This window comes from Rattus norvegicus, chromosome 1 (assembly GCF_036323735.1).
Source record: "Rattus norvegicus strain BN/NHsdMcwi chromosome 1, GRCr8, whole genome shotgun sequence".
NCBI classification, from domain to species: Eukaryota; Metazoa; Chordata; class Mammalia; order Rodentia; family Muridae; genus Rattus; species Rattus norvegicus.
Genome location: NC_086019.1, coordinates 63,701,379 through 63,713,582, shown reverse-complemented (window position 1 = coordinate 63,713,582; position 12,204 = coordinate 63,701,379). Strand labels below are relative to the sequence as shown.

General features: G+C 46.3%; 1 protein-coding gene across 1 annotated transcript; it reads left to right on the top strand.

Annotated features, from left to right (window-relative positions):
- The first annotated feature begins 6,911 nt into the window (after positions 1-6,911).
- Positions 6,912-10,661, top strand: LOC134485082 (sperm motility kinase Y-like). The gene is made up of 2 exons (XM_063280882.1): positions 6,912-7,546; positions 8,612-10,661. Exon 2 carries the CDS (start codon positions 8,632-8,634, stop codon positions 9,931-9,933), a length of 1,302 nt encoding a protein of 433 aa, XP_063136952.1. The 5' UTR covers positions 6,912-7,546; positions 8,612-8,631; the 3' UTR covers positions 9,934-10,661.
- The last annotated feature ends 1,543 nt before the right edge of the window (positions 10,662-12,204 follow it).

The window sequence follows — 12,204 nt, the reverse complement described above, 5'->3', positions numbered from 1 at the left end:
TAGAGATGGAGAAGGTGTCAGGATGGGACTTGGGCAGTGGATGGAGCTCTATGACTGCAAAGCCTGCCTAGGCTCCAAAAACCCAGAGCTGGCTGCTGCAGGAAGTCCTAGATCACAACTCTGCAGTTCCTCTTCCCAGGTCTTGCTTTTAACTACTGGACCCAACACAAAGCCTCCCTTGCAGGCTTACCAGAGCATGAAAATGAAATGGCCACCTCCTGTAACAAGAAACACTTCTAGAAGAGGAAGGAGACATCAATACATTCACAAAATCTTCAACTCGAAATCTGTCTTGCCAATAAGTGTGCAGGGATAAAGGTAAAGCAGATATTGAGGGACCAACCAATCAATGACTGACACAAAGTGAGATCTGTCTCATGTGACAGACACAACCTCTGACGCTATTTATGATATTCTTTCTGATTTACTTGCAGACAGAAAAGTAGCACACCTGTCTCCAGAGGCTTCACTCAGCAGCTGAAAGCCACAGCCAATCCTCAGATGGAGCTCGGGAAGTCTTGTGGAAGAGTGGGGGGAGAGTGCCAAGCAAACTGGTTGGGTTAAAACACTACAAGAAGTCCCCTACCGTCAGATACCTTGGACCATGGAGTATGCTAGAGCCTGTGCAACCAACCCCAGAGCCAGGTTAGCTATCTGCAGTTGGTCTCCATGTGGGTCATCTGACAAGTAGATCCAGGACTGTCTCAGTCTGTGTTGCCTGCCATTGGAACTGTTCCCCATACCCGGACTGCCTGATTGTAAATCTGTGGGGCAGAATGTGCTCGGTCCACCTGGGACTAGTTGTCCCGGGGTGGTGTGGTACCCAGGGTGTCTCCCCTTGTCCAAAGAGAAGGGAGAGCATTATGGTAGAAAGGATTTGTAAGGTGGGACTGGGAAGGGAAGAGGGAGAGTGACTGGGATCAGGATGTAACCTGAATAAAGAAGAAATTATTGGAAGTAAAAAAGTTAGCCTGGAAAATGGAAAGATTGATAAGTGGCTAAGAGCACTGAATGCTCTTCCAGAGGTCCTGCGTTCAAATCCCAGCAAACACATGGAGGCTCACAAATGTCTCTAATGACATCTGATGCCCTCTCTCGTCTTTCTAAATACAGCTACCCTGTACGTATGTATAACGAATGATTGAATGAATGAATGAATGAATGAATAAATAAATAAATAAATAAATAAATAAATAAATTTTACCTAGTCTTAGTTATCAGGCAATGAATAAAATGTCGAGATTATGTTCAAACCCATGTCATGGATTGCCTGGATCTTTTAGATCTTCAGGAAACATCTCAAGGAAGAACAAGAGAGGCTGGAGAAGAATGGGGAAAGGTTTGATCCCTGAAGTTCCTCAGTGTCCACTAGCACAGCACTTGTCCTTGGGAGATGACATCTTTCACTCTTCCTGACTGTTGCACCAATCAGAATTACAAGCTCTGTGGATGAACCTGTAAAAGAGGACAGTTGCTCTTGGGCCAATATGGAGGTTCCTGACCTCTCAGCAAGCTCACTGCGGACTTTTGAGGTCTCTGGAGGGTGAGCAAAATGAAGACACACAGAGTAGCCTCAGGTTGAGTCAGCCAGGCCCAGGGGGCTCAGTGGTGTCTCTCAGATTCCCAGGCCCTCCCTGAGATTGAACACACTACACAGTGTAAGAGGATTAGGGGATAACCAGGAAATGCAGTTGCTCAGGTGTCTGGCTCTGTAGGAGGGAAGTAAATCACAGTGGGAAGCTTCAGGACAGTCAGGTGACCTGAGCCCTCCACAGAGTCTAAGTCCAGACTCACAGACATTCATCTGTCCACAAGTCTCCTAAACACAGGCCTTGACTGACCTGCAGTCCAGAGTATGTTATTATACAGTGTCGCTTAGAGAGAGGACATACTTTCCAATTAGGCCTTTTCTGTGTCACACTGAGACTGGGTTTATGGTACAGCTGATGCAGATGGGGACTGGCCACAAGTGGCAGTCTATCGCAGATCATGAAATAAATAAATAAATAAATAAATAAATAAATAAATAAATAAATAAATAAATACCCACTTATCTCACTGCCTGCAATCCTCATTGTCACCACAAGGGAGCGCTGCTTTGACCTTCTCAGAAAGAAAAGCTGACTTCCCTCAGGGAAATGGATGGATGGATGGATGGATGGATAGATAGACAGAGAAGTGATTTGACTTAATCAGTTTCTTCCAGTCCTACTTTTCTGAGCTAAACACCTCGGACATGTCTGCTGCAATTGCTTGTTCTTCATTTCTGCTTTCTTCGGCTGTTCATTCAAGGCAGCCCCCCTTAGAATCTGCTCATCTCAATAAAGGCACATCTGTGGAATGTATAGCTTCTCAGTTAGGAGCTGAGGCATTCTTGGAAGGACTTCCCAAAATCCCCTCTGGGGCAGTTGCCAGTGTTCTCTACTTCAGACAGCAGCTGCATGAAGCAAACACACACCCGTCTGAACATTCCAGCTTGGGTGCACGTCACAGTGCACCTGCCCCAGGGTCCCTGCCAGTTGCACATGCCACAGGGCCACTACTACAAGATCCCTTCCCCAGGACTCCTGCCCCATTGCATCTCCCCCAGGATCCCTGCTCTGTTGTAACTGAACCTGGGTCCCTGCCCTGTTGTTCCTGGCTCACGTTTCCTACTCAGTTTTACCTGCCCCAACGACCCTGTCCCACTGCACCAGCCTCAGGGATCCTGTCCCATTGTGCCCACCATGCTGCACCTTCCTGAGAGTACCTACTAACTGTCCCGAGGTGGCATTTTTCAAAATCTAATTCAAAGATCTTGCCAGTCAGAACCCATTGTCTTTGGTAACACCAAGTAGATATTAGCAGGGCTTCCTCACCTACACTTAATCAATCCCTTCTCTCAGTTGTCCATGTGGAAGCAAAGAAACTAGCAGCAGAACATGGAGTAGTCACCCAGGATATCAGCACCCCTAGAATTCTCATGAGATGGGCTGCTGTGACTGTGACACAGGGGTGGCAGGCAGGCTTTGACACTGAACAAGCCCAGAGTGCTGACCCTGCTCACATGTGTGCCAGCACCGTAGCCTAACTCTAGATGTCCTAAACTCTGAGAGGAGGAAGGAGATCTTCCTACATAGAAGCTGTGCTCTGAATCTGTGCTGGCCAAGGTCAAGCCAGAGTGTTTGAACATGCCAGTTCCAGCCCCTGAGGGTTCTCTGCCTGCCTGGTGTTTTGTTGTGCTTTACGTCTGGCACGGTGAAGATGTGGTCCATACTAGGAATATCTTTGAAGGCAGCTGCCCTGGGTTCCCATGCTAAAATTCAATTAGGGACTGACAGGGACCTAAATAACAACAAGACAGTGCCAAGACCATGAGTTCCAAAATCAAGAGCAAATGGGGCCTTGATGGTATCCTGTGCTGATCTGACAGGAGTCAGCACACACAATTCTCCTGCACATCCAATGCCCCTTGGAAAAATCCTCTGTCAAGGGTAAGTGATGCCTCATGAGAATGAACTGTCAGCATAGGACAAGACACTTGGGACTACTGTCCTGAACTCACCAGTCTCAGAAGAATGGACTTTGAAAAGTTTTCAGAACACAGGATAGGGCTGTGTAAGCAAGTGCAGGTAATCCTTGGGAAACACATAGTTCCTGAGGAGGTTCTGAGAGCTGTTGGATCCAATCCTGGAAAAGGCAGCATTGTGTTCAGGGGGTAAGAAAGCAAGAGCCTGCTGCTGTTTTCACAGTATTGCATGGGAACAGTAACAATGCCCTTAGGAGCAGGATGTCCTAGCACTCTCAGATCAAGAAGACAGCCTAGAGCCTATTAGGCCCATATCCCAAGAGAATACCGGTCATGTGTGAAGCTTCTATAGCCAGGAAGCTGGAGCAGGGAACATTGACATTGTCTCAGTTAGGGGTTTACTGCTGAGAACAGACACACCATGACCAATGCAGCTCTTATGAGGACAACATTAATGGACACAGGATTGCAGGTTCAGAGACTCAGACCAGTATCATCAAGCTGGGAGCATGGCAGCATCCAGGCAGTCATGGTGCCAGAGTAAGTGAGAGGTCTACATGTTGATGTGAAGGCTGCTTGGGGAAGATTGGCTTGCATGTGGATAGGAAAAGGGTTTTAAAGCCCATGCCCACAGTGACACACCTACTTTAACAAGACCACGCCTCCTAATATTGCCACTCCCTGAGCTAAGCATATACAAACCATCATAGACATCTTGCAGGAGGGTGGTACTGTTCTATCAGAGAGAAGCCTCTGCTCCCGTTAATATACTGAGGTCAACCCTGGATAGGGCCCAGAGCCCTCCACACATCCTGGGACTCAGGGAGGCATCCTATGAAAGAGCCTTTTCCTAGAAGGACACATGGGTGTTAAGGCCTCCCTTCCAGCCAGGCTATAGGGAGTCTCCAATGCTAAACTCTGTCTCTTTGCAGAAGTGAAACAATAAAAATTCACCATTCACAGTACAGTGAGTAGCAAAAATGGTGAAAGGTGTAAATAGAACCAATTAGTACCTGAGCATGAGGATTGGTTTTATATGAAATGTGGGTGGGTGCAGTGCAGTATCCTCCTGCATGTACCTACATGTTCAGTAACTACCCTGTTCGATGCTGCTTTACACAGAACCATCTGGAATCCATTCACTGAGGGACTCCATCCCTGGACTGGAAGCTACAGGTGGGACATTTGTATCCAGGTCTCCCAGCCCTGGGACAGGGATGCATGGATAAAGTGGAGAGAAGCAGACTGGAATGGTGCAGAGGTTATCCTGCCAACAACCCCAAGCCCCCAGCTGCTTGACAATGTAGAATAGCGAGCAGTTTCCCAGACAGCCTCACTCCCCATAGACAGACTTCTTCCAGTCCCTCCTTATGCCAAGGGAAAGAAAATCAAAAAAAGCAGGAGCACGGAAAGAAAAATTGCACTACTCCCAGGAGCCAAGGACAAGCCCCCTCCCATCCTCTGATCTGACCCCATAACCATCCACAGCCAAGTCCTGGGCTCATCTCTAGAGGCACAGGGACCCAGGCAGATGAGCCCTTGAATCACAATCGGCTCCTCAAAAGCATCCTATGGGTGTCAGTCCTGAGTCCATGAATCGGAGGTGCTCTGCACAGCTATTCAGAGAAGCCTTCTCTTGATCTCTGTCAAAGATCTCTGTGTTGGATGTCAGAGGAGAGTGTCCACCCAGTATCAGTCCTGGGACTGTGGCCCTCTAATATGTTAGCCCATGTGAACCTCCCCACAGAGCGCCACCTCTCCTTGTGCAACTCCTCCTTGATCGCCTTTTATAGGAAGATATTTAGAGTCCCTTGCACGAGGCAGGGAAAATGGCACACAGCTGAGGGTGGTAGACAAAGCTGGGAACACATCAAATATTGAGTTGGTGTGAGGCTCCCTAAGCCATGCTTGGGCCGGTCTGTGCCAGCGATCCCATAAGTCCCTTTGATTCTCCCCATGTACACAGCAAGAACCAATTGCCAGGCCTACCCTCTGCCCAGAGCAAAGGGAGATTGGGACTTGGATTCCAACCTTGGCCATTATTGTAATACCTGACCTTGTAACCCTTGCTCCCTTTGGGGCTCAACAGTCCCCCTCAAATGTAGACAACAATGTCTAGATGGTGTTCACAGCTTTTCTTGCCTGAAACTGTGCTTTGTTTGATACTACAAACCAGGAAGTAGGGACTTGAACTTGAGATCACTGACTCAGGCTAGGGAGGACTCCAGGGCACCTGAGCTCAGCTGCAAAGGCAGAAGCTGAACCACAGTGAGCAGAGGTGGCACATTTTGCTGTTTCTTTCCTTTTCTGCTCTCAGGTCTTTCAATGAACTCCACAGATGAGGATCTTTCCTCCCAGGCTGTTGTCTGCAGCCATGAGGGTCCTCTCCAGGGGATTCAAAACCCCAGAAGAGTCTTCAGAAGGAAAGCGCTACACACTGCTCTGCCCCCAGCACTCTGAAAAACAGAGACCCTTTCTGGGCTTGGGCCAGTCAGTGCTCAATAGTTAGCTTCTGGCTGCACTGGCTGCTCACAAATAACACAGCTGCCTGGGTCCTGTGGCCTGGCTGTCACAGACTGTGATTGAGAATTTATTTCAACTGTGTCAGCACAGCCACTCTGTTCCTTCTGGTCCCAAGTTGCACAGAGCTCCTTGTCCTCATACACGCCTGTTCCATCACTGGACCTTAATATTTAAAGTGAGCCCTACACTCAGGATGGACTTGGTTTTCTATACATCATGCCAACCTCTGTGTGAGAGGAAGTGTCTGCATGTGTATGCATACCCCCTTATGTGCCTAGGTGTCCATGCATACCACTACCCCATGTCCTGTCAGAGGCCATCCTCTGACAGGTCCTCACGCCTGCATGTCAGACCACCTGTCTTCAAGCCCCAACCCCTCCCCACTCCACAGATGCTGAGCTTGTGGGCTTTGCTGATGCATCCAACATTGATGGGGGTTTTGGGGATTCAAACTCAAGTCCTCACCCTTGGGAGGCAAGTGCTCTGCCTATCCCTGCAGCTTTGTCTCAGGTGTCTGATGATAACCTAGAGCCTTTCTGAGGATTTATGAGAACAGTGTCATCTTGATGGGTCAGTTTAGAAACACAGCTTTGTCTTTTTCATTTTTTAAAATCTGTACCATCAGTTTGAGGCTAATCATTCAGAATTCAAAGAAAAAGTGACACAGCGAGCATAGACATGAGGACTTTAAAGCAGGAGGCACAGCAAATATTCAAAACAGAGAACTGAGGAGAGGTAAACATCTTACAGGCTTTGATTTCTAAAAGCCTAAAGTCTCTCCATAGCCCACAGAAGCCAGAGCCTTGAAGCGCTTCCCAACCATGTCATGACAGGTCCTATTGTGACCTCATGAGGAGCGACTGTGAGGAGGTCCAGCCAACAGATGTTAAGCTGTAGCCAGGCCTGGATTTCTTTGGGTGCTTTGAGAGGAGGTGTGGAGTGGAGCCCTCTGCGACTTGGTTGTATCTAGTGAGCTGTGTGTGGTTGTATCGGATTTTACTGTACTGTGTATATGTGTATGTGTCTATGTGTGTAGGATGATGTGTGTTGACAGATTTGCTTGTGTGTGACTGTGTGTACACTTTCGCCCGTGTTTGTCAGTATATGTAGGAGTGTGTGAGTTTACAGGTTTGTTTGTGTGTATGTGTTTGTATGTGTGTACGTTTTCTTGTGCATGTGTGTGTCCCTGTGTGTATGTTTGTGTGTGTCTGTGATGTGCGTTTTTATTGGTGTGCTTGTGTGTAAGTATGTGTGTACCTGTTCATATGTGATTGGGTTTTGTGTGAATCTGGGTGTTTGTAAGAGTTTGTCTGTGTGAGTATAAGTACACTTTTGTGTATTTCTGTGTGTGCTTCTGTGTGTGCCTATGTGTGTGTGTGTGTGTGTGTGTGTGTGTGTGTGTGTGTGTGTACACATGTTCCCATCCCCTTTTGCCCCTTCTTGTATCTATATTACCTTCACCTCAGTGCAAGAGAGTGTAGAGGCCAGAAGTCAGCCCGGGCTCCTGTTCCTAAGGTAGGTCATCAACCTCATTTTCAAGACAGGATCTCTCACTGACCTGCAGCTGCCCAAGTACCTGTGTTGGCTGACCAGTGGCTCCCAGGATTTTGATATGCCAACCCCATAATATCAGGTTAAAGGCCTACGTAGACGGCTGCCTGCTCATTTATGGTTTGATTTTTTTTTTCTGTGTTTAAGAGATAGAATTAGGCCATATATTCTCAAGACCACTGGCTATTTCCTTATTGTGGTTTTGATCTTTCTTTCTTTCTTTCTTTCTTTCTTTCTTTCTTTCTTTCTTTCTTTCTTATGGATTGCTGGTTTCATTTTTTGGTGGTGGTTTTTATGTTCTCACATGCTATATTATTGCTTTGATCATATACATTTGTGCAGTCGGATGATTCACTCTATCTCCATTTTCAATGTCCTGCGGTTTCATCCTTTTACATTATTCCTGTTTCTCTATTGAGTACAAGCAATCATTGGCTTAGTCTTTATACAAATTTGCCCTTTGTGACACTTTGACTCTTCGGCCTTTGTTTAAGGTTTACTGTTCACTGATATTTAACAGCCTTATTCCTTGTGGTTGGTTAATTTTAATTTTCAGTATTTTGCTCTGGAGAGTTGTGGATTTTTGTGGATCACTAGGTCCTGAAATTCAATGGAGTTTCCCTTAAGTGGTGGCTTTTTACATTTCTTTGTTTTGTCTTATACTAATTGTTTCTCCTCTCGTTTCTTTCATCTGACCTTTTTCTTCAAACTACATCCATTCACAGTATTGATTTGGCTGCCCAATCCTATTGTAGTATGACGATTTTTATTTTCATCATTGCATTTAGTATGTGTGTGCTCTTGGCTTTCTCTTTTGGGGTTGGTTATTTGGGTGGCTTTTACTTATGATTCTTCATATTTTCCCCCTTTTCATAATTTTATTCTATTTTTCTAGTCTAGTCTTTTCTTTATTTTTATTTTTTTTCTTTTTGTTTTGTTTGTTTCTTTTAGGTTCCACATGTGTAATTTTAGTTCCTGAATTGCTCCATCTTTTTCATTATTTGATTCCATTTTTTTTGTTATTTTTAGGTAGCATTAGTACTGATAAAATGCCTACAGAGATTGAGAAGGAGTTAGCCCCTCCTAGGCCCGATCCCAGTATCTCTCAGGAGGGAACCTTTCATTCCCAATATAAAGTACTGAAGACTATTGGAAAAGGAAGCCATGCCAAGGTCCTCCTGGCCCACCACCAGCTCACAGGAACCCCAGTGGCGGTCAAAGTTCTCCGAAAGAACAAGCAGTGGTTCCGGCCAGCCATGACAGAAGCAAACATAATGAGAAAGATCAACCACCCCAACATTGTTTCTCTCTTACAAGTCATTGAAAACAAAACTAGAATATACCTCATAATGGAGCTGGTGGAAGGCCAACAACTCCACCAGTACATCAGAGAGTCAGGGCACATAGAGGAGGATGAGGCCCGGCAAATATTTGAACAGAGATTGTCAGCAGTGAGCTACTGCCATGGAAAGGGGATTGTTCACCGAGACCTGAAAGTGGACAATATAATGATCGATAAAAACAAAAAGTTCAAAGTCATCGACTTTCGCCTTAGCACCGAAACACAACCTGGACATATGCTAAACCAGCACTGCGGTGCGTACTCTTTTGGTTCCCCGGAACTCTTCCTTGGACTTCTGTACGACGGGATGAAGAATGACATGTGGACAATAGGAGTGGTCTTGTATTATATGGTAGTGGGAAAGCTCCCATTTGATTCTGTGATCATCCAAGAATTACAAATACAAGTTGTTGCAGGCGTGTATCCTGCCCCCTGTGGGGTTTCAGAAGAACTGAAGAACCTTCTTAGTCAATTACTAACAGTAAATCCAATGTATAGACCAACAGCCAGCCAGGTGATGAAACACGCCTGGTTCAAAGAACACGGGAAGGGGTTCACAGGTCGTTGTGAAGAACTGCTTCCCCTCAGGCCAGACCCTGAAATTTTGGGTGCGATGAAATGCATGGGATTTAAAGCCTCTGTAATAAAATACTCCCTAATAAAAAGAAAATATAATGAGGAAATGGCAACTTATTACTTCCTACAACAGCAGGCCCTCCCGGGGTATGGCTGCACAGCCCAGGCACAGCAAGTGCGTCCCATTGCAGCCCCATTTCCTAGCCTTAATCCTGCAGGTGCTTTTAGATTACAAAGAAAGAGGAGTGGAAGCCTGCCAGTCCTTGGCACCTTGCAGGTGTCATTCTCCCACGGTCAAGTATCTCAGTATGGCCAGAAGGCTCATCCAAAAGGAGGAAGAAGGTCAACTGTGCCTGGTCCTCTCAGGGCACTACCACTATCACAAATGTGCCATGAGTGTCCCATGCATTCAAACAACAAGCCTCTTCAGTGAGAAGAGTAGCAACAAGGAAATAAAAGAAGATAATCTACTCTCCCACAGAGCCCCATTAGAGGATAAGCCCATCTCCAGCAGGGTCCGGCACAGAGGTTTTAAGGTGTGGACCATGAATATAGCAAATGCCCTGATTAATCTTTGTTGCTGCTTGCCAAGGAGAAAGAAACCTCGCCTGGGGCAGAACAGCATCTCACCCGAGAAATGAGCCACAGGGAGAGTCCAGAGAACAAGCAGCAGGCATAGCCCAGGTACCTTTGTGCTTTGTCCTTTCCAGTTTGCTCTATGCTCCTCCTTCCTCTTGTCTCTGGTTTCCATTTTCCCCACAATTCTTACCTTGTATCTTCTCTAAGTTCTTTATGAGGTTTCCCCAACACCAAGCCTCCTGCCTCTTCTTGATTTCTCCTCTTCCCAGCAGGGACCCAATAGGATTGATGAGTTCCCCACTCTACAGAATTGTCTTGTTGACCCATCCCTTCAGATGGACTCCATCCCCCCCTTAGGCCAATAGCTCCCACAGGGTGAGGACTAGAGGTTCATGGGATCTTGGACTCTTCCATGGGCTACTGGTCCTAGCACATGTGGGCATCAATTCCAAGTGCTGCAGAACAGAGTCTTATCTTTTCAAATGTGACGTCCCATTCCATTAAGCCTTAAAATTAATAACAAGGTTTGTCATTGAATAAGTATCAACAACCTGTTTGTGGGTTATTGTTGATGGTCAGAATCCTGGATGCATGCATAGTTTTTTGCATACTGATTTTTTTTGTTCCTAAGGCCTACTGATTGGTAACATTTCTAAATGATTTCTTTCAAAAATCTTAAGTGAGAAGTAGAAGAGAAGAAGTAATAAAATAATAAAGCAATCAAAGCTCCAAATGGTTATCTAAGTATTCTACCTCATATTTTTTTTTGCTTAGAATAAATTCTTTTTTTCTTTCACAGTGCCATCTTGAAATTCTGTCATAACCTGTGTATAAACAGGTGGTGATTTCAGACACATGGCCAATGAAAAGACACCAGCAGAAGCTACAGCACCAACAGGAGTAACAGCAATAGCACCAGCAGCATTAGCAGTAGCAGAAGGAGGAAGAGGAGAAGAGGAAGAGGAGGAGGAGGAGGAGGAGGCAGAGCAGGAGGAGGAGGAGAAAAATCTGGACGAGAAGGAATAGGAGAAGTGGAATAGGAGGAGAAGAAGGAGGAGGAGAAGGAGGAGGAGGGGTAGGAGGAGGAGGAAGAGAAGGAGGACTTTGCTTCCCTGTCCTGGGATAATTGCTGAATGACTTCTTTTGGAGACAGATACTATGCTGAGCAATGTTTATGAAACAAATTATCAGAATATTAACCATTCATAGAAGACATGTCAATATTCCTGAAGAGGATCACCCCTGGAAGACAGAGTTAGATGGCAGTGCAAGCTGTGCGGAAAGTCCTTAATGAGGACGACTTTCTCAAAGCTGATGATGTCATAGGTCTGAAGGAGCGTTTTGTGGGAGTCAGGGTCCCATCTACCTCTGTCAGGGCGCACAGAGCTCCTGGCCTTGCAGCCTGCCAGGGAGGTGACCGGGATTATTGGCTTCCCTGATCCCCACAGGGTCCTGGATTGCTTGGTTGCCCCTCATTCCTGGTCTACCCTGTGCCCCATGGTGTTTGCAGCTTCTTCTTTTTTTTTTTTTTTTTATTAACTTGAGTATTTCTTATATACATTTCGAGTGTTATTCCCTTTCCCGGTTTCCGGGCAAACATCCCCCTCCCCCCTCCCCTTCCTTATGGGTGTTCCCCTCCCAACCCTCCCCCCATTGCCGCCCTCCCCCCATAGTATAGTTCACTGGGGGTTCAGTCTTAGCAGGACCCAGGGCTTCCCCTTCCACTGGTGCTCTTACTAGGATATTCATTGCTACCTATGGGGTCAGAGTCCAGGGTCAGTCCATGTATAGTCTTTAGGTAGTGGCTTAGTCCCTGGAAGCTCTGGTTGCTTGGCATTGTTGTACTTTTGGGGTCTCGAGCCCCTTCAAGCTCTTCCAGTTCTTTCTCTGATTCCTTCAATAGGGGACCTATTCTCAGTTCAGTGGTTTGCTGCTGGCATTCGCCTCTGTATTTGCTGTATTCTGGCTGTGTCTCTCAGGAGAGATCTACATCCGGCTCCTGTCGGTCTGCACTTCTTTGCTTCATCCATCTTGTCTAATTAGGTGGCTGTATATGTATGGGCCACATGTGGGGCAGGATCTGAATGGGTGTTCCTTCAGTCTCTGTTTTAATCTTTGCCTCTCC

What these genes read in the sequence shown, in the direction of transcription:
- LOC134485082 (XM_063280882.1), top strand. Translation starts at nt 8,632, where the DNA reads ATGCCTACAGAGATTGAGAAGGAGTTAGCCCCTCCTAGGCCCGATCCC.